This window comes from Lampris incognitus, chromosome 4 (assembly GCF_029633865.1).
Source record: "Lampris incognitus isolate fLamInc1 chromosome 4, fLamInc1.hap2, whole genome shotgun sequence".
Taxonomy (NCBI): domain Eukaryota; kingdom Metazoa; phylum Chordata; class Actinopteri; order Lampriformes; family Lampridae; genus Lampris; species Lampris incognitus.
The window spans coordinates 72,823,060-72,850,986 of record NC_079214.1 but is presented as its reverse complement, the minus strand read 5'-3'; the positions used below and the strand labels follow the sequence as shown (position 1 = coordinate 72,850,986).

The 27,927-nt window shown below is 41.1% G+C and overlaps 1 protein-coding gene across 1 annotated transcript; it reads right to left on the bottom strand.

Annotated features, from left to right (window-relative positions):
- Positions 1-6,430: 6,430 nt before the first annotated feature.
- Positions 6,431-8,408, bottom strand: fgf3 (fibroblast growth factor 3). The gene is given in 3 exon segments (XM_056279205.1): positions 6,431-6,823; positions 7,200-7,303; positions 8,129-8,408. Coding segments are annotated over 3 exon segments (771 nt in total). The 5' UTR covers positions 8,403-8,408.
- Between the last annotated feature and the right edge of the window lie 19,519 nt (positions 8,409-27,927).

The window sequence follows — 27,927 nt, the reverse complement described above, 5'->3', positions numbered from 1 at the left end:
TGTATATGGCACATAAATGTTGGTTTTACGGCTAAACTGGTGAATCTGTTTGGGGTACATTTTCCATCAAGTTATTGTGAACTAAGCGAGGTTGTTTTTTCCAGAGAAACCAGGAGACTGGAATTGTTATCAGTCTGTAAGAAGCCATTCACAAGATAAATGTTGCTGTAAAAAAGGCACTCAAGACACAAAAATTCACAGATTTGAAGTCCTGTGTTCCTTTTGAGTAATATTATGAGAGATTGGCCTTCATAACAAGCTGTATTCCTCTTTCCGTAACAGTTTTGGCTTACTAGCATGGCTTGTCTTGTTTATCCACTTCCACACCTTCGCTCAGTGTTTTAAAAAAAGCAAATAAGTCTGAACACAGCACTGCTTTCCAAGCCCTTCTTGGGAAGAGCTTTTGTCATGACAGAAAGCCTCACCAGCCCTCTAGAATGACCAACAAGCCTTATACTCATCTACCTGGAGAAGGTAGAAACCCTACAAAACATAACATTCACACTTAAGATGTGTTTATGGGCGGCAAGGTAGTTCAGTGGTCAGCACTGTTCCTCACAGCAAGAAGGTCTTGGGTTCGAACCTCAGGCCGTCCCCAGGTCCTTTATGTGTGGAGTTTGCTTGTTCTCCTCGTGTCTGCGTGGGTTTCCTCCCACCATCAAAAAGACATGCATGTTAGGGTTACTACTCCTGTCTGTGCCCCTAAGCAAGGCAATGGAAAGAAGAACTGGAGTTGGTCCCCAGGTGCTGCAGCTGCTCACTGCTCCTATACGATAGGATGGTTACATGCAGAAGACAAATGTCATTGTAACCTGCACAATGACAAAATAAAGTGGCTTCTTTTACTTTGATTGTTTTCTCTTTTTTTATTTAACAGGAGTTATACAAAAGAAGGGAAGATGCAGCCTAGGCATCAAGGAAATGGAGGGGGATACAGATAGTGTGTGTGTATGTATGTGTGTGTGTGTGTGTGTGTGTGTGTGTGTGTGTGTGTGTGTGTGTGTGTGTGTGTGTGTGTGTGCGTGTGTGTGTGTGTGTGTGAGAGAGAGAGAGAGAGAGAGAGAGAGAGAGAGAGAGAGAGAGAGAGAGAGAGAGAGAGAGAGAGAGAGAGAGAGAGAGAGAGATGACGGTGGTTATATCGATCTATGCAATGAATGACTTATTGTAACAAACCCAACTAATTAGTAGCGATGAACACACCATGTGTACAAACCATGTGAAAACACACCATTCTAGCACAACTACTAATTGGGAGATGACAAGGGATCAGCCAGGCTGTGTTGTAAAGATAAACTCCTTTATGGAATCCTCACAGACTGTAACGTAGAACATTTGATTTTACCAGGAACAGCCTCTGCGTTTGGAGCTCTGTGCTTCCCTGCAGTGAAGACGTGCATGAAGATGTGCATGAAGACGTGCATGAAGACGTGCAGTGAAGACGTGCATGAAGATGTGAAGTTTAGACGTGCAGCGAAGATGTGCATGAAAACGTGCATGAAGACGTGCAGTGAAGACGTACATGAAGACGAGCAGTGAAGATGTGCAGTGAAGACCTGCATGAAGACGTTCAGTGAAGACGTGCAGCAAAAACGTGCATGAAGATGTGCATGAAGAAATGCAGTGAAGACGTGCATGAAGATGTGCATGAAGACGTGATGTGAAGACGTGCATGAAGATGTGCAGTGAAGACGTGTATCAAGATTTGCACGAAGGTGTGCAGTGAAGACGTGCATAAAGACGTGAAGACGTTCACTGAAGACGTGCATCAAGATGTGCATGAAGGTGTGCAGTGAAGACGTGCATGAAGACGTGCAGTGAAGATGTGCATGAAGACGTGCAGTGAAGATGTGCATGAAGAAATGCAGTGAAGACGTACATGAAGATGTGCATGAAGAAATGCAGTGAAGATGTGCATGAAGATGTGCATGAAGACGTGATGTGAAGACGTGCATGAAGATGTGCAGTGAAGACGTGTATCAAGATTTGCACGAAGGTGTGCAGTGAAGACGTGCATAAAGACGTGAAGACGTTCACTGAAGACGTGCATCAAGATGTGCATGAAGGTGTGCAGTGAAGACGTGCATGAAGACGTGCAGTGAAGATGTGCATGAAGACGTGCAGTGAAGATGTGCATGAAGAAATGCAGTGAAGACGTACATGAAGATGTGCATGAAGAAATCCAGTGAAGATGTGCATGAAGATGTGCATGAAGACGTGATGTGAAGACGTGCACGAAGACGTGCATGGAGATGTGCATGAAGACATGAAGACGTTCACTGAAGACGTGCAGTGAAGACGTGCATGAAGACGTGCAGTGAAGACGTGCATGAAGATGTGAAGTTTAGACGTGCAGCGAAGATGTGCAGTGAAGACGTGCATGAAAACGTGCATGAAGACGTGCAGTGAAGACGTACATGAAGACGAGCAGTGAAGATGTGCAGTGAAGACCTGCATGAAGACGTTCAGTGAAGACGTGCAGCGAAAACGTGCATGAAGATGTGCATGAAGAAATGCAGTGAAGACGTGCATGAAGATGTGCATGAAGACGTGATGTGAAGACGTGCATGAAGATGTGCAGTGAAGACGTGTATCAAGATGTGCACGAAGGTGTGCAGTGAAGACGTGCATAAAGACGTGAAGACGTTCACTGAAGACGTGCATCAAGATGTGCATGAAGGTGTGCAGTGAAGACGTGCATGAAGACGTGCAGTGAAGATGTGCATGAAGACGTGCAGTGAAGATGTGCATGAAGAAATGCAGTGAAGACGTGCATGAAGAAATGCAGTGAAGACGTGCATGAAGATGTGCATGAAGAAATGCAGTGAAGACGTGCATGAAGATGTGCATGAAGACGTGATGTGAAGACGTGCACGAAGACGTGCATGGAGATGTGCATGAAGACGTGAAGACGTTCACTGAAGACGTGCAGTGAAGACGTGCATGAAGACTTGCATGAAGACGTGCATGAAGACTTACATGAAGACGTGCATGAAGACGTGTTAAAGACGTGCATGAAGACTTACATGAAAACGTGCAGCGAAAACGTGCATGAAGACATACAGTGAAGACGTGCATCAAGATGTGCATGAAGAAATGCAGTGAAGACGTGCATGAAGACTTGCATGAAGACGTGCATGAAGACGTGTTAAAGACGTGCATGAAGACGTACATGAAAACGTGCAGCGAAAACGTGCATGAAGACATACAGTGAAGACGTGCATCAAGATGTGCATGAAGAAATGCAGTGAAGACGTGCATCAAGATGTGCATGAAGACGTGATGTGAAGACGTGCATGAAGACGTGCATGAAGATGTGCATGAAGACGTGCATAAAGACGTGAAGACGTTCACTGAAGACGTGCAGTGAAGACGTGCATGAAGACTTGCATGAAGACGTGCATGAAGACTTACATGAAGACGTGCATGAAGACGTGCTAAAGACGTGCTTGAAGACTTACATGAAGACGTGCATGACGACGTACAGTGAAGACGCGCAGTAAAGACGTGCATGAAGACGTGCAGTGAAGACATGCATGTTGTTATTAAAGACATGCATGCTGTTGATGGAGCTGTGATGACTGGGCGGCAAGATAGCAGAGACTCTCCTACAGGACTAAATATGCTTTTGGACCACCTGTATGTGCTAGCACGGGATAAAACCACATAGTCTTGAGACGGTGTCCCTTATATTCATCATTGAAGATATCGACAGTCGACTCATGGTCATGGTGTGTTTTATCGTTTGGCCTGTGCACGTTGGCAGGGGTTGTAAATTGCATGGGTATTAAATGTTATGGTGGGGAAACTTACTAAAATGACTACCCAAATCAAAGCTTGGCAATGAGTGAAATATGGATTTATGGTTAAAATTCCAGTTAAAATATCTTCTGTTTCTTTCAGTAGATTCCCCATCCATAGCTGTTTGAGTTTTCCCTTAACGTGCTGCTGCCATTTAAATCAGGATGGCGAAGAGGCCAGAACAGCGCTACGGTTGGCACCCTGAAAAAGTGATTTCTAATAAAGAACTTCATTCACCTTGAGATCATAAAGTTCCACGTGGCATTCTAGTAAAGCATCAGTTATTCACACACTATTCTCCACCAACATGGTGGCTGCAGTTAATATTTTTAAAAATGGAAAAAGTGCATCTGTAATATTGCACAATACATTGTCCTCTCTTGTTTGTTAATAAAAGGAAAAGAAGTAAACTTTCTACGTCAACAACACGACACATCTGGTGGATGCAAACTGAGTCTAGTTATATTAACTTGTTTATAATTATACTTATGTTAACTTGTAATTATAGTTATATTAACATAATTATAGTTATGTTAACTTGTAATTATAGTCATATTAACATAATTATAGTTATGTTAACATAATTATAGTTATGTTAACGTATAATTATAGTTATATTAACATAATTATTGTTATGTTAACTTGTAATGATAGTTATATTAACATAATTATAGTTATGTTAACATAATTATATTTATGTTAACTTATAATTATAGTTATATTAACGTAATTATAGCTATGTTAACTTATAATTATAGTTTTATCAACGTATAATTAGTTATGTAAAGTTATATTAACGTATAATTAGTTATGTTAACTTATAATTAGTTATATTAACTTAAAATTATCATTATATTAACTTATAGTTTTATTAACTTATATTTAGCTATACTAACGTATAATTAGGTATATTAACTTGTAATTAGTTGTATTAACTTATAATTATAGTTATGTTAACTTATGATTATAATTTTATTAGTTTACAATTAGGTATATTAACGTATAATTATAGTTGTATTAACTTATAATTAGCTATATTAACTTATAACTAGTTATATTAAATTATAATCACAGTTATGTTAACATATGATTAGATATATGAACTTATAATTATAGTTATGTTAACTTTATCTACTTTATATTCACTTTTATTTTAATTGTCTTCTGTACTCTTCTAGAGTGCTCTGAAAGGCGCCCACAAATAAAATGTATTATTATTATTATTATTAACTTATAATTATAATTATATTGACTTTTAATTCGTTATATTAACTTATTAGTTATGTTAACTTATAATTAGTTATATTAACTTTAAATTAGTTATATTAACTTGTAGTTATAGTTATATTAACTTTTGATAAGTTATATTAACTTATAATTATATTAACGTTTAATTGGTTATGTTAACTTTTAATTATAGTTATATTAACTTTTAATTAGTTATATTAACTTATAATTATAGTATATTAACTTAAATTAGAACGCACACTATCCAGTTTTCTTAAATGCTGTGTTGTTTGTGTGAAGTGTAGATGTTGATTGAATACTACAATAATCATGTCAATAACTTAGAAAACATGGGAAACAAACACATATTTAAATCATTACACATACACGTTGTACTTCTTGCAGGTTACAGACACTAGACATCATCCCAAAACATCTGACTTATCTTCCAGGTAGTTTATTAAGAATTAAACATGTAAATCTGTAGTCTATTAAAAAAGTGCTTTACAGTCTAATGGCTTTTGTGAAAAGTTAATTGATGATTCATTACACTGTACAAGTGCTTTTGTAACTGTACGAATGTTGCAAGTCCACATGAGGCGGTGTGTTGGAGATGTGTTGTGCTGAATGAAGAGCAACAACTTCAGCATGACGTCATAACTTCAACTTCAGACAGCGGTCAGCTGAAAAGTAGAGGAAACATGGTCGCTGCCTCCACATAACAAATTAATATTGACGTTATTTGTTGTACTGAAGACCTTTTCTTACAGATCAGTAGCACTTCGGAGAAATCAGTCATTGGTATCAATGAAATAAAAGCTCTTTACTCAACATCTTACTGGCGACTTATCAACTGAGTCCCAATGGAGACAATACAAAAGGTTCTCATCATCCCATCCTCATTTACTCATCAGTTGGTGTAAATCAACGTGTGCGTTTGTGTGTTAAGCAACAAACACCATCATCTAGTGGAACAGCCATCATCTAGTGGAACAGCCATCATCTAGTGGAACAGCCACCATCTAGTGGAACAGCCACCATCAAGTGGAACAGCCACCATCAAGTGGAACAGCCATCATCTAGTGGAACAGTCATCATCTAGTGGAACAGCCATCATCTAATGGAACAGCCACACTTAAATATATGTGCCCCTATACTTCTCAGGTGGCTTTGCTGAACTCTACTGGTCCTTCTGTTCTCATCCTTTACTCTGCATGAATAACACACATTTCTCCCACATGAGGGGGATCAAATCCAAATGACTTTCCAGCCAGCAGTTTTCCCAGAATCTTGACTGACTCCTCAATCAAGCGATGTGCCTTGAAGAGCGGTCATCTGTGGGCATGTCTTAGCCCAGCTCTCTCAGACCGGGGTTTTATCCATGGCAATAGAGAAACCCCTCTCCTCAGTCATCCGGCCGCCTGTTTCAACCTTTCCTTACACGATGCCTTCGTCGTCGTTGCCCACTATGGCCAGTCCGTTGATGTCTGTGGTAATGAGGCTCAAGAGAAGACCTCCTACTGTCCCTGAGCCTTCGCACCATCTCATGGTCCTTATTTCCCAGTACTCGAGGCAGGAACAGAGAGGCTTTGTCAGTGCTGCGGGTTTTGAAGCCCCGCCGAGGCCGTCCCTTGCCATTGATGGAGACGTACCACTGGCGCTTGGCGCTGGCCCGGCGCTTGCTGCTGGCAGTCTCTGAAGGCGAGGGCTGCTCAGTGGAATGATGGCGAGACGCATACGTGTTGTAACCCAGCTCATGAATGCGCTCGACAAACTCGCATTCGTTGTTGAATACATCCTGGAAAGATGAAGGAAGAGAAAGGGCATCAGTCATTGGTTGGTCACCATTTCTTTGTTGCAGAACAACTTCTCCTCACTCAACTCGGACAGACACGTTCTATGGTCCAGAGTAAAAACGCACGGGCACAGGTAAGAACTAGAGATTTCTGCAAGGGCACAAGTTGGCCCACAGAAAGAAGCAGCCCCCATAAGTCAAAGCTATCAGGCCAATTCCTCAGGGTAGTCTCAACAACATTGTGCACCTTTACCATTTCATTATTTCTTTTGAAATATCAACTTTAAAACATGTTTAACGGCTATGCCCCCCCCCCACACACACACACTTAACACTGACACCGTGTGTATCCTTTATGTGACTTCAAGTCAGCTCTTACTGAGGCGTACAGCCGTCCTCTAGCGTTCATGGCCAGGAATCTACCAGAGAATATCCCTTTTATGGCCACAACACCAACATCCACTGCCGTCATTTCCATGATGCCTGGAATACAGGAAACACACGTCTTAAAAGTTGCGTTCTCTCAAAGCTTAACGTTAGGTTTTAAGTTGTTTTTTTTCTTTTTGATGAGATAAACAAATGTTTAAATACTGCCACTAGGACTGCAGACCCACCCTGTGACAAACAGCCAACTCTCTAAGTTCGGTTAAAACACAGTTCAGCTAAGTAATATGAGGACCGGGTTGTTTTTGGGATCTGTTTATGCTTTTGGTGACTGCTTGATTGTTTAACTTCCTTATCACTAGTGTCAGAAGTCCTCCGCGGTAGACTAGATGAACACATCAGGTACTGGTCTGCACTGCAGCTTACTTGGGCTGAAACGGAAGAACGACTCACCCTGCAACAGGGCTTTGACTTATCTGAGCCTGTTTATTCTGCCAAGAAAATAAATACGAGGAGGTCTATTCTACAACATCAGGCGTAGTTCGGTCTCCGAAAATGGTTCATTGGAGCAAAAAAACAATTTTTTCTGTTTGTTTGTTTGTTTGTTTTGTTTGTTTGTTTGTTTGTTTTTGGCACTTTAAGCAACACGTGCCAAGATCCATCCAGTTGCATTGTATTGGAGAGAAGGCAGGCTTCTCCAAAACGCGGCAACGCACACCAAAACCATCTAGATGGATGGACGGCACTGCAGGTAAGAGGAAAACATGGATTTTGGATTTTGGAGTGAACTGTCCCTTTAACGTCTAATTTTCCCCTGTCCAAAAGACCAAAACCTCTACTGTAGTAAACATTTGGAATAGACTATTTAACACAAATATAAAGATAGCGGGTGTCCTTGACTTAATGTGTGTGTTGTCCACTTACTGAACGGGTTGCTTTCTTCCAATGATCCTCCAATCTTGCCATTGGGGTGGATTTGTAGATGATATTTCGTTGCGCAGTAAAGTTTCCTGCGTCTCGGTGCTCCCCCAAGGTGCTCGTACACGCCACCTCGCCCCCCTGCATCCCTCCGAGGTCGGGAGTCGCACGCCTGCCGCTGTGCGCAAGTGGCTCGGAAAGTCCCAGGGAGCCGCGGGGATGCGGAGTCCTGCTTGCTCAAGTCCAGCAAGTGTAGCAGCAGCAGCGGAATAATTAGCATCGTGGCATGGCCGGGATGTACACGATTCTGGCGAGAAAGCAGAGAGGTACCCCTCCGGGTCCCATTCAGGAGCGGACAACTGCCTGCGTCAAGCGAGGGAAGCACCGCCGTCAGGAGTCGGCCATGGAGCCGTGCAGCCCTCCGTGCTCCGCTTCTCTCGCGTGCCTCAGGCGGACCGGCACGACTGCAGGGATCAGCTTTCAGCCGGCACAGTGACAGCAGCGGGAATGCGTCGTGTCGTACCCAGTCGCAGGCATGAGTCCCCTATCCTCATCAAGTGATGACTGCTGGAAAGTGTGTCCGGCTGAGAGCCCGGCGTAAGATCTGGCGGATGTGCAGTGCGCGCGGCACAGATATAGAAGACGCTTCTTTCTGGTAACAATAGCCCGAAGTCCGACCGGTGGGTACAAAGGAAAGGGGCAGGCAAAGGTATCAGCCTGGAGTGAAGTGAGGGACTGCGGATGAAGTTTCACAGCGCTACGCACAGTGGCCGATTGCGCAACACCGCATCACAAAGAGGCGGCCATGTGAGGGCAGGTCTCTTCTCTGACCTGCTCCAGTGAAATTGCCTAACCCGGACTAACTATACAGTCCAGGTTATACAGCCAGGCTCAGATGTGCTCTGCAGTCCAGTGTACCAGGTGAGGACTGCAACATCACTCACCTGACGTGGTTCAACAGCAGTGGATCAGTTGTTGTGTGCTAGCCTAACAAATCTGTTGGACTGTAAAACGTCATCTCTTGCTGTTGTGTGCCCTTTACTTGCATGCCCAACACCATCGTTTCACACAGCTTCGATCATTCTACGAACAAGAACCAACGGTTTTAGTTGCATCTTGTCATTTCCTTACTTTGAGATGGCTTTTGTTTATCCGTTAACATCTGTTACTCATTCTCAGACCACTGAATGCACAAGAACACTTCACTGCCTATACTGCCACTGTCCTAAAGGCAAAACCCTTCAGCAGTGGATTATTATGCTGGATATTTTCATTAATACCTTATTACGCATAGTCCTAACTCACCCTATTTCAACCCATACTTTTACAGTAAAATACGCAACTTATGGTCCTGTGAAATGTTACACACTCCTTCTTTTGGGTGGGCCTGCCTGAAGTACAAATATCCGCATTGGACAGCTGCGCCATGACGCTGCAGGGATCCATCACCAGAGATGACGGTCCATACCGGCTCTGGTGTGGACGGTCCGTGAGTCCTACCTGCTGGGGCACGGGGTACTCCTGCACCAGGCGTCTGTGGAAAGCAGGCGCAGGCGTGGAAACCGGAACCGCAACGCCTGGGGGGGATTCAACGTCTGAGGGGATTCAACGCCTGGGGGGATTCAACGCCTGGGGGGATTCAACGCTTGGGGCGATTCAACGCCTGGGGGGATTCGACGCCTGGGGGGATTCAATGCCTGGGGGGATTCAACGCCTGGGGGAATTCAACGTCTGAGGGGATTCAACGCCTGGGGCGATTCAACGTCTGAGGGGATTCAACGCCTGGGGGGATTCAACGCCTGGAGGGATTCAACGCCTGGGGGATTCAACGCCTGGGGGGATTCAACGCCTGGGGGGGATTCAACGTCTGAGGGGATTCAACGCCTGGAGGGATTCATCGTCTGAGGGGATTCAACGTCTGAGGGGATTCAACGCCTGGAGGGATTCAACGTCTGAGGGGATTCAACGCCTGGGGGGATCCGACGCCTGGGGGGATTCAACGCCTGGGGGGATTCAATGCCTGGGGGGATTCGACTCAGTATTTCCAGCAGCCCTGTATCATAAAACACCCGCCACGCCGTTTTTTCCTGACTGAGATTAAATTCTTCACACATTCAGATTTTCTAGCAGTTAGATTTAAAAAAATAAAACAAAAGAAAACAAACAAACAAACAAAAACGTTTCACTCAGAAGAAATTAGCTTCGGGTTGTTTTTATCATAAATCCTACAAGTGTGTCCGTTTGAGCTGCACTCCAGCCTTTCTGCTGCACGGCTCACATGTTGCCACCCACGCAATGGATAATAGATTGAGCTTAGACTCGACTTTCAGATTTTCCACTTCCTTATACATGCACATCCTTATATATCTTATATCCTATAACTTATATCTTATATATGTATTATATATTATATATATTATATCTTATATATGCATTATATCCTATAACATATCTTATATCTTACGTATGTATTATATCTTATATATATATCTTATATCTTATATCTTATAAATGTATTAGTACTTATATCTAATATATGTATTATATCTTATATATATTATACCTTATATATGTATTATATCTTAGAACTTCTATCTTATATATGTATTATATCTCATATCCTAAATATCGTATATCTTATATTCGGCTAGCCAATGCAGACCGGCGGTTCCGACTGTCATCCTGGCTGGCCTTTGTTCCATGGACAGTGATTTTTTATTTAGTTTGGTTATATGTGTTAGTCTGGGTGTGTGTGTTCTTGTAATTTCTGGGGGAAACGGCATTTCGTTTCATTTCATGTACAGAAGTGCATGAAGTGGCATGACAAAGTGTTCCTGATTCCTTGATTCTTATAATCGACTCCTGTATTTTCACAATGTGTATCTGGTGCGTGTCTGTGTGGGAGTCTATAAACGGCCAAACTAAAGCACTTGGGGCCTTGATTCTTTTTGGAGGTTATCGGGGATGATCGGGGGCACCTATAAAAAACAGAAGAACATTAAAAATCTGCATAATATGCGGAATATGCATAAAATATGTGGAATCCCTTCAGAATCCTGAGCAGTTCAACAAGATGGCGGCTCTGGCTACGTCACGCCTCGGCTCTTTCCGCCGTCCGCACAAACCTCGCGTTCTTAGCGGCTTGCTGGACGGCGGCCGGGCGGAGACCGCGAGCAGCGTTGCAAATACAAAGCGATCGTGAAATAAGCCACGACGTCACAGTCGCATTTGCATGGGTCGAGCACGGGCGTATATGGCGGTTGTCACGTGAAGTGAACTCAATAAAGTTTTCTGTTTTTGAATGGAAATCAGCGCGTGCGGGCGGTTCGGGTTTTGGCGGGTCTGACGAACAATAAAGTTGTCCGCTGTTGCGCGCGTGGAAGTGTCCGCGTGTCTTATGTGATGAATCACATTTCAAGGCCCAAACATACTCGGGCGGAACGCACGCGGAGCGGACTCCACGAGGAATGTCCGCAGTCATTTGGGCTTCCGTAGTCGAGCGCACTTCCGCGTTGTAGTTTCCTGTAAAACCGTCCGCGAAACACTACATTACCCACAATGCTTGCGTGTTGTTTACACTCTTCTGTCATGGCGTCCGACACTGACGACGAGGAAGAGATGCTCTTGCCTGCTGGCTCTACAAGACAATAAACTGAAGAGACGGTGGTGTGTATCCTCTCTGTGACGTGTCGTACAGGTGTGGCTACTTTCCCCCCTTCTACTCACATATTTTCGGAATGTGTGTGTGTGTTGTTAGTGTGTGTAGATAGCGGGACCGAAAACTAAAGCATTTATGATCCTAATTCTTTTTGGAGGTGGTAGGTATTGTCTCAGAGAGTAAGGGAAAAATCCCCAAAAATTAAAATTATGCATAATTATGCATAAATATGCAAAATATGCATTTTTCTAAAAATGGCTAAAACCACTTTTCTCGGCATTTCAGATGATTCTGAGCATTTGGGGGGAGGGAGTTGGAGTGGGGGGGGTAGGGGCAGGGGGAAGGCGGTTAGCTGGCAGGATGAAGAGGAGGGAGATTTAGACGGGTGGATAGCTAATAAACGTCATGATCACCGCAACTTGGTTGCGGGTCACTTACTAGTACTTATATTTTATATCTTATATATCTTATATATAATATAACTTTTGTCTTATATCTTATAACTTATATCGTATATATTAAATCTTATAACTTATAACATGTCATATCTTATATATCTTATACCTAATATCTTATATGTCTTATATGTCTTATATCTTATAACTTATGTCTTATCTTATATATTATATCTTATATGTCTTCGCTTCTCTTATATATTATATCTTATATCTTATAACTTTTATCTTATAACTTATAGCTTATATCTTATATGTCTTATATCTTAACTTATATCTTATATATGTATATCCTAACTTTTATCTTATATCTTATGTCTTATATCTTAACTTATAGCTTATAACTTACATCTTATATCTTATATGTCTTATGTCTTATGTCTTATAACTTATATATCTTTATCTTATATCTTATATCTCTTACATCTTATATTTTATATCGTATATCTTATAACTCATATCTTATATCTTATATATATTATATCTTATAGCTTATATATCTTATATGTCACATACCTTATATAGGTCATATATATTTTATCTTATATATCTCATATATATATATATATATAATAACTTATGTCTTATATCGTATATATCTCATATATATTATACAGGTGCGATCTAGAAATTAGAATTTTGTGGAAAAGTTCATTATTTTCCGCAATTTCATTCAAAAAGTGAAACTTTCATATATTCTAGATTCATTACACATAAAGTGAAATATGTCAAGCCTTTTTTGTTTTAATCTTGATGATTACGGCTTACAGCTCATGAAAATCAAAAATCCAGTATCTCAAAATATTAGAATACTACATAAGACCAATCAAAAAAAGGATTTATAATACAGAAATGTCGACCTTCTGAAAAGTGTGTTCATTTATACACTCAATACTTGGTCGGGGCTCCTTTTGCATGAATTACTGCATCAGTGCGGCGTGGCATGGAGGCAGTCAGCCTGTGGCCCTGCTGAGGTGTTATGGAAGCCCAGCTTGCTTTGATAGTGGCCTTCAGCTCGTCTGCATTGTTGGGTCTGGTGTCTCTCATCTTCCTCTTGACAATACCCCATAAGCCACGGAAGGTCGTTGCTGAAAGGGCTGGCTGTTGGCAGAGTGCTGTATCAAAGCATATCCATGGAAAGTTGACTGGAAGGGAGAAGTGTGGTAGGAAAAGGTGCACAAGCAACAGGGATGACCGCCGCCTTGAGAGGATTGTCAAGCAAGGCCGAGTCAAGAACTTGGGGGAGCTTCACAAGGAGTGGACTGAGGCTGGAGTCAGTGCATCAAGAGCCACCACGCACAGATGTGCCCAGGAAATGGGCTACAAGTGTGGCATTCCTAGTGTCAAGCCACTCCTGAACCAGAGACAACGTCAGAAGCGTCCTACCTGGGCTAAGGAGAAAAAGAACTGGACCACTGGTTAGTGGTCCAAAGTCCTCTTTTCAGATGAAAGTAAGTGTTGCATTTCATTTGGAAATCAAGGTCCCAGAGTCTGGAGGAAGAGTGGAGAGGCACAGAATCCAAGTTGCTTGAAGTCCAGTGTGAAGTTTCCACAGTCAGTGAGGATTTGGGGTGCCATGTCATCTGCTGGTGTTGGTCCACGGTATTTCATCAAGCCCAGAGCCCAGAGTCAACGCAGCCGTCTACCAGGAGACTTCAGAGCACTTCATGCTTCTGTCTGCTAACAAGCTTTATGGAGATGCTGATTTCATTTTCCAGCAGGACTTGGCACCTGCCCACAGTGCCAAAACTACCATGGTATTACTGTGCTTCACTGGCCAGCCAACTCGCCTGACCCGAACCCCAAAGATGGGGTATTGTAAAGAGGAAGATGAGAGACCCCAGACCCAACAAGACAGACGAGCTGAAGGCCACTATCAAAGCAACCTGGGCTTCCATAACACCTCAGCAGGGCCACAGGCTGACTGCCTCCATGCCACGCCGCACTGATGCAGTAATTCATGCAAGTATTTAGTGCATAAATGAGCATTCTTTTCAGAAGGTCGACATTTCTGTATTATAAATATTTTTTTTGATTGGTCTTATGTAATATTCTAATATTTTTAGACAATGGATTTTTGATTTTCATGATTTTCATTAGCCGTGATCATCAAGATTAAAGCAGAAAAGGCCTGACATATTTCACTTTATGTGTAATGAATCTAGAATATATGAAAGTTTCACTTTTTGAATTAAATTACAGAAAATAATGAACTTTTCTGCAATATTCTCATTTTTTGAGATGCACCTGTATGTTCTGCCATTTAACAACTTTGAACTATAAATAGATATATCTTACAACTTATATCTTATATCTTATATATCTCATATATCTTATATATCATATCTTATAACATATCTTATATCTTATATATCTTATACATCTTATAACTTGTAGCTTATATCTTATATGTCTTATTTGTCTTGTATCGTATATATCTCATATATCTTATATATATATATCATATCTTACAACATATCTTATATATCTTATACATCTTATAACTTATATCTTATATGTCTTATATCGTATATAGCTCATATAACTTATATATCATATCTTATAATATATATTGTGTCTTACATATCTTATACATCTTATAACTTATAATTTATATATTATATGTCTTTTATCGAAAATATCTCATATATCTTATATATCATATCTTATATCTTATATCTTAGCTCTGGCTCGGCAGCAACCGGTGGGCGGAAGAACATCAGGCTAAATGACTACTGCCGAAATTGCTTCCATCTTGGTGGCATTATGGTCAGCACTCTGGTAATTAGCACCATCGTCTACAAATGTCTGCCTGTGGCGGAGCTCCAGTGCATGTTATTACGGCCTCTGTTGACAATCCCCAAGAGGAGTCGATGGTTAATTAGTCTTCCCCTCCCATACATCAGCCTCCAAGCTGCCTCTGTCACACTATTTACCCCAGCTCTCTGGAAGAATGGCCTTCCTTATTATAAATGTGTGCGCATTACGCTTGAAGACCCCGTCCAAGCCAGACAACATGCAAAACCCAGCCAGTCTATATCAGAGATGTTGTGGTGGGGACTTCAAAGTGAGACGTTCTAGATGTGGTTCAGTTCTGGAAGAGGGTGGATCCTCACATGTAGTGAGCTGGTATTCTCAGAACTATTTTAATTATGCTCCCACCACGCCGCCCACAAAGCATCCCAGCAGCAACTGTACACACACGTACACACACATACTCACACATACACACACATGTACACACATACACAGACGTCTCCGTCTTCCTCTCTCTCGCTCTCCACTGTTCTATCTCTTTATTCATCTGTAGTTCCCTTTCACGTGTCTCTTCATTTTGAATTTCATCAGACTCTTAGTTTAAAATATCTGTTGTGTATGATCGGTTGTTTGTGTTATGAATGATCAGGTATTGTGTGGGTGCTTGTCAGGCTAAAGTAAAAGCAGATGGGAACTCCTCTGCTGCTTTACTGAACCACCGGAGCTTCTCTACGACTCCCTGTGAAGAGACGTCACTGTTCAGCAACTGACACGAATGTTTAGGAAATATGTTGAGCTAATATTAGATTATTATTCGACTCAAATTTGCCCTCACAGTATCCATTTATTCGACTTCAGTTTGCTATAAAATATTTTATTTGCTACGGTCCACTTGACAAATGAATCTGAAGCAGAAACACAGTGTTGCAGGGTACAAGTGGAGGAACTCAGTTTAACTTTCCCCTTTTTCTCTCATTCAGCCATTCAATGTAAGCAAGAATTTCAGCTCCTTTTATAATTGACCTCCCTAAATACTCTCCCCAAAAACCCTCTTGGCACAAAGGGATTCTTTTCTCCTACAATACAAAGGTTACTGGCCAGGTCCTTTCCATGGCCCCTCTTTTATTGGAGGAAAAAGGAGGTACCAGTAATCCACAGCAAATCAAAATGACCTTTGAACCCTTTCTGCTGTACTTTTTCTCATGGCGAGGTTCTTTGGTGAGGCGGTGATCAGAGACCTTGCTCCCAGACAGGAATGCCTCTCGTCCCCTGACAAATCGCTGCTGAGCCTCTTTTGTCCCCCTCCCTTTGATCTCACCTGCCTGTCAGCGCTGACGGAGAGGCCGTACAGTCCCGCACGCTGCAAACAAATTAGTAACTTTTTACCCCCCCCCCCACACACACACACACACAGCAGCAGCAGCAGCGGCAGCATCTACCTCGGTCTCACGCTTTCTCCCTCTCTTTTTTCTCTCCACCCCTCCAAACTCCAGCAGAGGGAAGGCAACGTTAACTCCATGTTTTCTGGGTTTTTAATTTTTCCCTATATATATATATATATATATATATATATATATATATATATATATATGTAATTTGTAAACAAATAGTTGGCAGTTTTATTTCACAGATACAGGCTATTCCCAAGGCCAAGGGTTGTTATTTGCTTCCTGATGTTGATATTCTACAAATGCATGTCTTGCTAAATTATTACCGCCACAAGATACTGAGTTTCCACTTTCCAGTTAAAAGAAACTTATCTTCCACTGTACAGCTACAAGATACTGAGTTTCCACTGTACAGCTACAAGATACTGAGTTTCCACTGTACAGCTACAAGATACTGAGTTTCCACTGTACAGCTACAAGAAACTGAGTTTCCACTGTACAGCTACAAGATACTGAGTTTCCACTGTACAGCTACAAGATACTGAGTTTCCACTGTACAGCTACAAGATACTGAGTTTCCACTGTACAGCTACAAGATACTGAGTTTCCACTGTACAGCTACAAGAAACTGAGTTTACACTTTACAGCTACAAGATACTGAGTTTCCACTGTACAGCTACAAGATACTGAGTTTCCACTGTACAGCTACAAGATACTGAGTTTCCACTGTACAGCTACAAGATACTGAGTTTCCACTGTACAGCTACAAGAAACTGAGTTTCCACTTTCCAGTTAAAAGAAACTTATCTTCCACTGTACAGCTACAAGAAACTGAGTTTACACTTTACAGCTACAAGATACTGAGTTTCCACTGTACAGCTACAAGATACTGAGTTTCCACTGTACAGCTACAAGATACTGAGTTTCCACTGTACAGCTACAAGAAACTGAGTTTCCACTTTCCAGTTAAAAGAAACTTATCTTCCACTGTACAGCTACAAGAAACTGAGTTTACACTTTACAGCTACAAGATACTGAGTTTCCACTGTACAGCTACAAGATACTGAGTTTCCACTGTACAGCTACAAGATACTGAGTTTCCACTGTACAGCTACAAGATACTGAGTTTCCACTGTACAGCTACAAGAAACTGAGTTTCCACTTTCCAGTTAAAAGAAACTTATCTTCCACTGTACAGCTACAAGAAACTGAGTTTACACTTTACAGCTACAAGATACTGAGTTTCCACTGTACAGCTACAAGATACTGAGTTTCCACTGTACAGCTACAAGATACTGAGTTTCCACTGTACAGCTACAAGAAACTGAGTTTCCACTTTCCAGTTAAAAGAAACTTATCTTCCACTGTACAGCTACAAGAAACTGAGTTTACACTTTACAGCTACAAGATACTGAGTTTCCACTGTACAGCTACAAGATACTGAGTTTCCACTGTACAGCTACAAGATACTGAGTTTCCACTGTACAGCTACAAGATACTGAGTTTCCACTGTACAGCTACAAGAAACTGAGTTTCCACTGTACAGCTACAAGAAACTGAGTTTACACTTTACAGCTACAAGATACTGAGTTTCCACTGTACAGCTACAAGATACTGAGTTTCCACTGTACAGCTACAAGATACTGAGTTTCCACTGTACAGCTACAAGATACTGAGTTTCCACTGTACAGCTACAAGAAACTGAGTTTCCACTGTACAGCTACAAGAAACTGAGTTTCCACTGTACAGCTACAAGAAACTGAGTTTACACTTTACAGCTACAAGAAACTGAGTTTCCACTGTACAGCTACAAGAAACTGAGTTTACACTTTACAGCTACAAGATACTGAGTTTCCACTGTACAGCTACAAGATACTGAGTTTCCACTGTACAGCTACAAGAAACTGAGTTTCCACTTCACAGCTACAAGAAAATGAGTTTACACTGTACAGCTACAAGAAACTGAGTTTCCTCTTCACAGCTACAAGAAACTGAGTTTCCACTTTACTTGAATTAACCAATTTGTAACTGTGCTATCATAAGTTCTTTGTCATGGTTTTCTTCTTTATATTCATCAGTCCCTTATCCTGTCAGGAGAATAATAAACTAATGAACACATATTATTACCTTACTGTCGCCAAACTACTGATGTAACGTAAACAAGCAGTAAGCAAACTACTTAAGTCATGTGAAGAAGTAGTAAACAATGTTATGTGAACAAGCACTAAACAAATTACTAAAATCATTCCAACAAGCAGTAAACAAACTACGTCTGTCAGGTGAACAAGTAGTAAACAAACTATTAATGTTATGTGAACAAGCAGTAAACACACTACTGATGTCATGTGAACAAGCAGTCAACACACTACTGATGTCCTGTGAACAAGCAGTCAACACACTACTGATGTGCACAATACTGAAGTCATGTGAACAAGCAGTCAACACAGTACTGATGACATGTGAACAAGCAGTCAACACACTACTGATGACATGTGAACAAGTTGTCAACACACTACTGATGTCATGTGAACAAGCAGTCAACAAACTATTAATGTATGTGAACAAACAGTCAACACACTACTGATGTGCACACTACTGTTGCCATGTGAACAAGCAGTCAAAACACTACTGAGTCATGTGAACAAGCAGCAAACACACTACTGATGACATGTGAACAAGCAGCAAACACACTACTGATGACATCTGAACAAGCAGTCAACACACTACTGATGACATGTGAACAAGCAGTCAACACACTACTGATGTCCTGTGAACAAGCAGTCAACACACTACTGATGTCATGTGAACAAGCAGTCAACACACTACTCAAGTCATGTGAACAAGCAGTCAACGAACTACTGATGTCATGTGAACAAGCAATAAACACAGTACTGAAGTCATGTGAACAAGCAGTCAACACACTTCTGATGTCATGTGAACAAGCAGTAAACACACTTCTGATGTCTTGTGAACAAGCAGTCAACACACTTCTGATGTCATGTGAACAAGCAGTCAACACACTTCTGAAGTCATGTGAACAAGCAGTCAACACATTACTGATGTCATCTGAAGAAGCAGTAAACACTCTAGTGAAGTCATGTGAACAAGCAGTCAACACACTACTGAAGTCATGTGAACAAGCAATGAACACACTACTGAAGTCATGTGAACAAGCAGTCAAGACACTACTGAAGTCATGTGAACAAGCACTCAACACACTACTGAAGCCATGTGAACAAGTAGTAAACAAATATTAATCTTACGTGAACAAGCAGTAAACAAACTACTGACGTCATGTGAACAAGCAGTAAAAACACAACTGAAGTCATGTGAAGAAGCAGTAAACACACTACTAAAGTGCACACTACTGATGTCCTGTGAACAAGCAGTCAACACACTACTGATGTCATGTGAACAAGCACTCAACACACTACTGAAGTCATGTGAACAAGTAGTAAACAAACTATTAATGTTACGTGAACAAGCAGTAAACAAACTACAGAAGTCATGTGAACAAGCAGTCAGTACACTACTGAAGTCCTGTGAACAAGCAGTCAGCACACTAGTGATGTCCTGTGAACAAGCAGTCAGCACACTACTGATGTCCTGTGTACAAGCAGTCAGCACAGTACTGATGTCATGTGAAAAAGCAGTCAACACACTACAGAAGTCACGTGAACAAGCAGTCAACACACTACTCAAGTCATGTGAACAAGCAGTCAACGAACTACTGATGTCATGTGAACAAGCAGTAAACACACTTCTTATGTCATGTGAACAAGCAGTCAACACACTTCTGATGTCATGTGAACAAGCAGTAAACACACTTCTGTTGTCATGTGAACAAGCAGTCAACATACTTCTGATGTCATGTGAACAAGAAATAAACACAGTGCTGATGTCATGTGAAAAAGCAGTCAACACACTTCTGTGTCATGTGAACAAGCAGTAAACACACTTCTGAAGTCATGTGAACAAGCAGTCAACACACTTCTGAAGTCATGTGAACAAGCAGTCAACACATTACTGATGTCATGTGAAGAAGCAGTAAACACACTACTGAAGTCATGTGAACAAGCAGTAAACACAGTACTTATATCATGTGAACAAGCACTAAACATACTACTGAAGTCATGTGAACAAGCAGTCAACACACTACTGAAGTCATGTGAACAAGCAGTCAACACACTACTGATGTCATGTGAACAAGCAGTAAACACACTACTGATGTCATCTGAACAAGCAGTCAACACACTACTGATGTCATGTGAACAAGCAATAAACACACTACTGAAGTCATGTGAACAAGCAGTCAAGACACTACTGAAGTCATGTGAACAAGCACTCAACACACTACTGAAGTCATGTGAACAAGCAGTAAAAACACAACTGAAGTCATGTGAAGAAGCAGTAAACACACTACTAAAGTGCACACTACTGATGTCCTGTGAACAAGCAGTCAACACACTACTGATGTCATGTGAACAAGCACTCAACACACTACTGAAGTCATGTGAACAAGTAGTAAACAAACTATTAATGTTACGTGAACAAGCAGTAAACAAACTACTGAAGTCCTGTGAACAAGCAGTCAGCACACTACTGATGTCCTGTGAACAAGCAGTCAGCTCACTACTGATGTCCTGTGAACAAGCAGTCAACACACTACTGATGTCATGTGAACAAGCAGTCAACACACTACTCAAGTCATGTGAACAAGCAGTCAACGAACTACTGATGTCATGTGAACAAGCAATAAACACAGTACTGAAGTCATGTGAACAAGCACTAAACATACTACTGAAGTCATGTGAACAAGCAGTCAACACACTACTGAAGTCATGTGAACAAGCAGTCAACACACTACTGATGTCATGTGAACAAGCAGTAAACACACTACTGATGTCATCTGAACAAGCAGTCAACACACTACTGATGTCATGTGAACAAGCAATAAACACACTACTGAAGTCATGTGAACAAGCAGTCAAGACACTACTGAAGTCATGTGAACAAGCACTCAACACACTACTGAAGTCATGTGAACAAGCAGTAAAAACACAACTGAAGTCATGTGAAGAAGCAGTAAACACACTACTAAAGTGCACACTACTGATGTCCTGTGAACAAGCAGTCAACACACTACTGATGTCATGTGAACAAGCACTCAACACACTACTGAAGTCATGTGAACAAGTAGTAAACAAACTATTAATGTTACGTGAACAAGCAGTAAACAAACTACTGAAGTCCTGTGAACAAGCAGTCAGCACACTACTGATGTCCTGTGAACAAGCAGTCAGCACACTACTGATGTCCTGTGAACAAGCAGTCAACACACTACTGATGTCATGTGAACAAGCAGTCAACACACTACTCAAGTCATGTGAACAAGCAGTCAACGAACTACTGATGTCATGTGAACAAGCAATAAACACAGTACTGAAGTCATGTGAACAAGCAGTCAACACACTACTGATGTCATGTGAACAAGCAGTAAACACACTACTGATGTCATGTGAACAAGCAGTCAACACACTACTGATGTCATGTGAACAAGCAATAAACACACTACTGAAGTCATGTGAACAAGCAGTCAAGACACTACTGAAGTCATGTGAACAAGCACTCAACACACTACTGAAGTCATGTGAACAAGCAGTAAAAACACAACTGAAGTCATGTGAAGAAGCAGTAAACACACTACTAAATTGCACACTACTGATGTCCTGTGAACAAGCAGTCAACACACTACTGATGTCATGTGAACAAGCACTCAACACACTACTGAAGTCATGTGAACAAGTAGTAAACAAACTATTAATGTTACGTGAACAAGCAGTAAACAAACTACTGAAGTCATGTGAACAAGCAGTCAGTACACTACTGAAGTCCTGTGAACAAGCAGTCAGCACACTACTGATGTCCTGTGAACAAGCAGTCAGCACACTACTGATGTCCTGTGAACAAGCAGTCAACACACTACTGATGTCATGTGAACAAGCAGTCAACACACTACTGATGTCATGTGAACAAGCAGTCAACACACTACTCAAGTCATGTGAACAAGCAGTCAACGAACTACTGATGTCATGTGAACAAGCAATAAACACAGTACTGAAGTCATGTGAACAAGCAGTCAACACACTTCTGATGTCATGTGAACAAGCAGTAAACACACTTCTGATGTCATGTGAACAAGCAGTCAACATACTTCTGATGTCATGTGAACAAGAAATAAACACAGTACTGATGTCATGTGAAAAAGCAGTCAACACACTTCTGTGTCATGTGAACAAGCAGTAAACACACTTCTGAAGTCATGTGAACAAGCAGTCAACACACTACTGAAGTCATGTGAACAAGCAGTCAAGACACTACTGAGGTCATGTGAACAAGCACTCAACATACTACTGAAGTCATGTGAACAAGCAGTAAAAACACAACTGAAGTCATGTGAAGAAGCAGTAAACACACTACTAAAGTGCACACTACTGATGTCCTGTGAACAAGCAGTCAACACACTACTGATGTCATGTGAACAAGCACTCAACACACTACTGAAGTCATGTGAACAAGTAGTAAACAAACTATTAATGTTACGTGAACAAGCAGTAAACAAACTACTGAAGTCATGTGAACAAGCAGTCAGTACACTACTGAAGTCCTGTGAACAAGCAGTCAGCACACTACTGATGTCCTGTGAACAAGCAGTCAGCACACTACTGATGTCCTGTGAACAAGCAGTCAACACACTACTGATGTCATGTGAACAAGCAGTCAACACACTACTCAAGTCATGTGAACAAGCAGTCAACGAACTACTGATGTCATGTGAACAAGCAATAAACACAGTACTGAAGTCATGTGAACAAGCAGTCAACACACTTCTGATGTCATGTGAACAAGCAGTAAACACACTTCTGATGTCATGTGAACAAGCAGTCAACATACTTCTGATGTCATGTGAACAAGAAATAAACACAGTACTGATGTCATGTGAAAAAGCAGTCAACACACTTCTGTGTCATGTGAACAAGCAGTAAACACACTTCTGAAGTCATGTGAACAAGCAGTCAACACACTTCTGATGTCATGTGAACAAGCAGTCAACACATTACTGATGTCATGTGAAGAAGCAGTAAACACACTACTGAAGTCATGTGAACAAGCAGTAAACACAGTACTTTTGTCATGTGAACAAGCAGTCAACACACTAATGAAGTCATGTGAACAAGCAGTCAACACACTACTGATGTCATGTGAACAAGCAGTCAACACACTACTGATGTCCTGTGAACAAGCAGTCAACAGACTACTTATGTAATGTGAACAAGCAATAAACACAGTACTGATGTCATGTGAACAAGCAGTCAAGACACTACTGATGTCATGTGAACAAGCACTCAACACACTACTGAAGTCATGTGAACAAGTAGTAAACAAAGTATTAATGGTACGTGAACAAGTAGTAAACAAACTACTGACGTCACGTGAACAAGCAGTAAAAACACTACTGAAGTCATGTTAAGAGGCAGTAAACACACTACTAATGTGCACACTACTTATGTCATGTGAACAAGCAGCCAACACACTACTGATGTCATGTGAACAAGCACTTAACACACTACTGAAGTCATGTGAACAAGTAGTAAACAAACTATTAATGTTACGTGAACAAGCAGTAAACAAACTACTGGAGTCATGTGAACAAGCAGTCAACACACTACTGAAGTCATGTGAACAAGCAGTCAGCACACTACTGATGTCCTGTGAACAAGCAGTCAGCACAGTACTGATGTCATGTGAACAAGCAGTCAACACACTACTGATGTCAGGTGAACAAACAGTCAACACACTACTCATGTCATGTGAACAAGCAGTCAACGATCTACTGATGTCATGTGAACAAGCAGTAAACACACTTCTGATGTCTTGTGAACAAGCAGTCAACACACTTCTGATGTCATGTGAACAAGCAGTCAACACACTTCTGAAGTCATGTGAACAAGCAGTCAACACATTACTGATGTCATCTGAAGAAGCAGTAAACACTCTAGTGAAGTCATGTGAACAAGCAGTCAACACACTACTCAAGTCATGTGAACAAGCAATAAACACACTACTGAAGTCATGTGAAAAAGCAGTCAACACACTAATGAAGTCATGTGAACAAGCACTCAACACACTACTTATGTCATGTGAACAAGCAATAAACACAGTACTGAAGTCATGTGAACAAGCAGTCAACACACTTTTGATTTCATGTGAACAAGCAGTAAACACACTTACGATGTCATGTGAACAAGCAGTCAACACACTTCTGAAGTCATGTGAACAAGCAGTCAACACACTACTGATGTCATGTGAAGAAGCAGTAAACACACTACTGAATTCATGTGAAGAAGCAGTCAACACACTACTGATGTCATGTGAACAAGCAGTCAACAGACGACTTTTGTCATGTGAACAAGCAGTCAAGACACTACTGATGTCATGTGAACAAGCAGTCAACACACTACTGATGTCCTGTGAACAAGCAGTAAACACACTACTGATGTCCTGTGAACAAGCAGTAAACACACTACTGAAGTCATGTGAACAAGCAATAAACACACTACTGATGTCATGTCAACAAGCAGTCAACAAACTACTGATGTCATGTGAACAAGCAGTCAACACACTACTGAGTCATGTCAACAAGCAGTCAACACACTACTGAAGTCATGTGAACAAGCAGTCAACACACTACTGATGTCATGTGAACAAGCAGTCAGCACACTAATGATGTCCTGTGAAGAAACAGTCAGCAAACTACTGATGTCCTGTGAACAAGCAGTCAGCACACTACTGATGTCATGTGAACAAGCAGTGAACACACTACAGATGTCATGTGAACAAGCAGTCAACACACTACTAATGTCATGTGAACAAGCAATAAACACAGTACTGAAGTCATGTGAATAAGCAGTCAACACACTTCTGATTTCATGTGAACAAGCAGTAAACACACTACTGAAGTCATGTGAACAAGCAGTCAACACACTACTGAAGTCATGTGAACAAGCAGTCAGCACACTAATGATGTCCTGTGAAGAAACAGTCAGCACACTACTGATGTCCTGTCAACAAGCAGTCAGCACACTACTGATGTCATGTGAACAAGCAGTCAACACACTACAGATGTCATGTGAACAAGCAGTCAACACACTAATTATGTCATGTGAACAAGCAGTAAACACACTTCTGATGTCATGTGAACAAGCACTCAACACACTACTGAAGTCATGTGAACAAGCAGTCAACACACTACTGAAGTCATGTGAACAAGCAGTCAACACACTACTGATGTCCTGTGAACAAGCAGTCAAACACTACTGATATCCTGTGAACAAGCAGTCAACAAACTACTGATGTCTTGTGAACAAGCAGTAAACACACTGCTGATGTCATGTGAACAAGTACTCAACTCACTACTGAAGTCATGTGAACAAGCAGTCAACACACTACTGAGGTCATGTGAACAAGCAGTCTACACACTACTGAAGTCATGTGAACAAGCAGTAAACAAACTATTAGGGTTATATGAACAAGCAAAAAACACACTACTGAAGTCATGTGAACAAGCAGTCAACACACTACTGATGTCATGTGAAGAAGCAGTAAACACACTGCTGAAGTCATGTTAAAAAGCAATACACACACTACTGATGTCATGTCAACAAGCAGTCAACAAACTACTGATGTCATGTGAACAAGCAGTCAACACACTACTGAGTCATGTGAACAAGCAGTCAACACACTACTGAAGTCATGTGAACAAGCAGTCAACACACTACTGAAGTCATGTGAACAAGCAGTCAGCACACTAATGATGTCCTGTGAAGAAACAGTCAACACACGACTGATGTCATTTGAAAAAGCAGTCAACACACTACTGAAGTCATGTGAACAAGCAATAAACACACTACTGAAGTCTTGTGAACAAGCAGTCAACACACTACTGATGTCATGTGAACAAGCAATAAACACACTACTGATGTCATGCGAAAAAGCAGTCAACACACTACTGAAGTCATATGAACAAGCAGTAAACAAACTATTAGTGTTATGTTAACAGCAATAAACACACTACTGAAGTCATGTGAACAAGCACTCAACACACTACTTATGTCATGTGAACAAGCAATAAACACAGTACTGAAGTCATGTGAACAAGCAGTCAACACACTTCTGATTTCATGTGAATAAGCAGTAAACACACTTATGATGTCATGTGAACAAGCAGTCAACACACTTCTGAAGTCATGTGAACAAGCAGTCAACACACTACTGATGTCATGTGAAGAAGCAGTAAACACACTACTGAAGTCATGTGAACAAGCAGTCAACACACTACTGATGTCATGTGAACAAGCAGTCAACAGACTACTTATGTCATGTGAACAAGCAGTCAAGACACTACTGATGTCATGTGAACAAGCAGTCAACACACTACTGATGTCCTGTGAACAATAAGTAAACACACTACTGATGTCATGTGAACAAGCAGTGAACACAGTACTGACGTCATTTGAACAAGCAGTCAATACGTTACTGGTGTCATGTGAACAAGCAATAAACACACTACTGATGTCATGTGAACGAGCACTCAACACACTACTGAATTCATGTGAACAAGCAGTCAACAAACTATTGATTTTATGTGAACAAACAATAAACACACTACTGATGTCATTTGAACAAGCAGTCAAGACACTACTTATGTCCTGTGAACAAGCAGTCAACACACTACTTATGTCCTGTGAACAAGCAGTCAAGACACTACTGAAGTCATGTGAACAAGCAGTCAACACATTACTGATGTCATGTGAACAAGCAATAAACACACTACTGATGTCATGTGAACAAGCAGTAAACAAACTATTAATGTTATGTGAACAAGCAGTAAACACACTACAGAAGTCACGTGAACAACTAGTCAACACACTACTCAAGTCATAGGAACAAGCAATAAACACACTGCTGATGTCATGTGAACAAGCAGTCAACACACTACTGAAGTCATGTGAACAAGCAGTAAACACACTACTGATGTGCACACTACTGAAGTCATGTGAACAAGCAGTCAACACACTACTCAAGTCATGTGAACAAGCAGTCAGCACGCTAATGATGTCCTGTGAAGAAACAGTCAGCACACTACTGATGTCCTGTGAACAAGCAGTCAGCACACTACTGATGTCATGTGAACAAGCAGTCAACACACTACTCAAGTCATGTGAACAAGCAATAAACACACTACTGAGGTCATGTGAACAAGTAGTAAACAAAGTATTAATGGTACGTGAACAAGTAGTAAACAAACTACTGACGTCACGTGAACAAGCAGTAAAAACACTACTGAAGTCATGTTAAGAGGCAGTAAACACACTACTAATGTGCACACTACTTATGTCATGTGAACAAGCAGCCAACACACTACTGATGTCATGTGAACAAGCACTTAACACACTACTGAAGTCATGTGAACAAGTAGTAAACAAA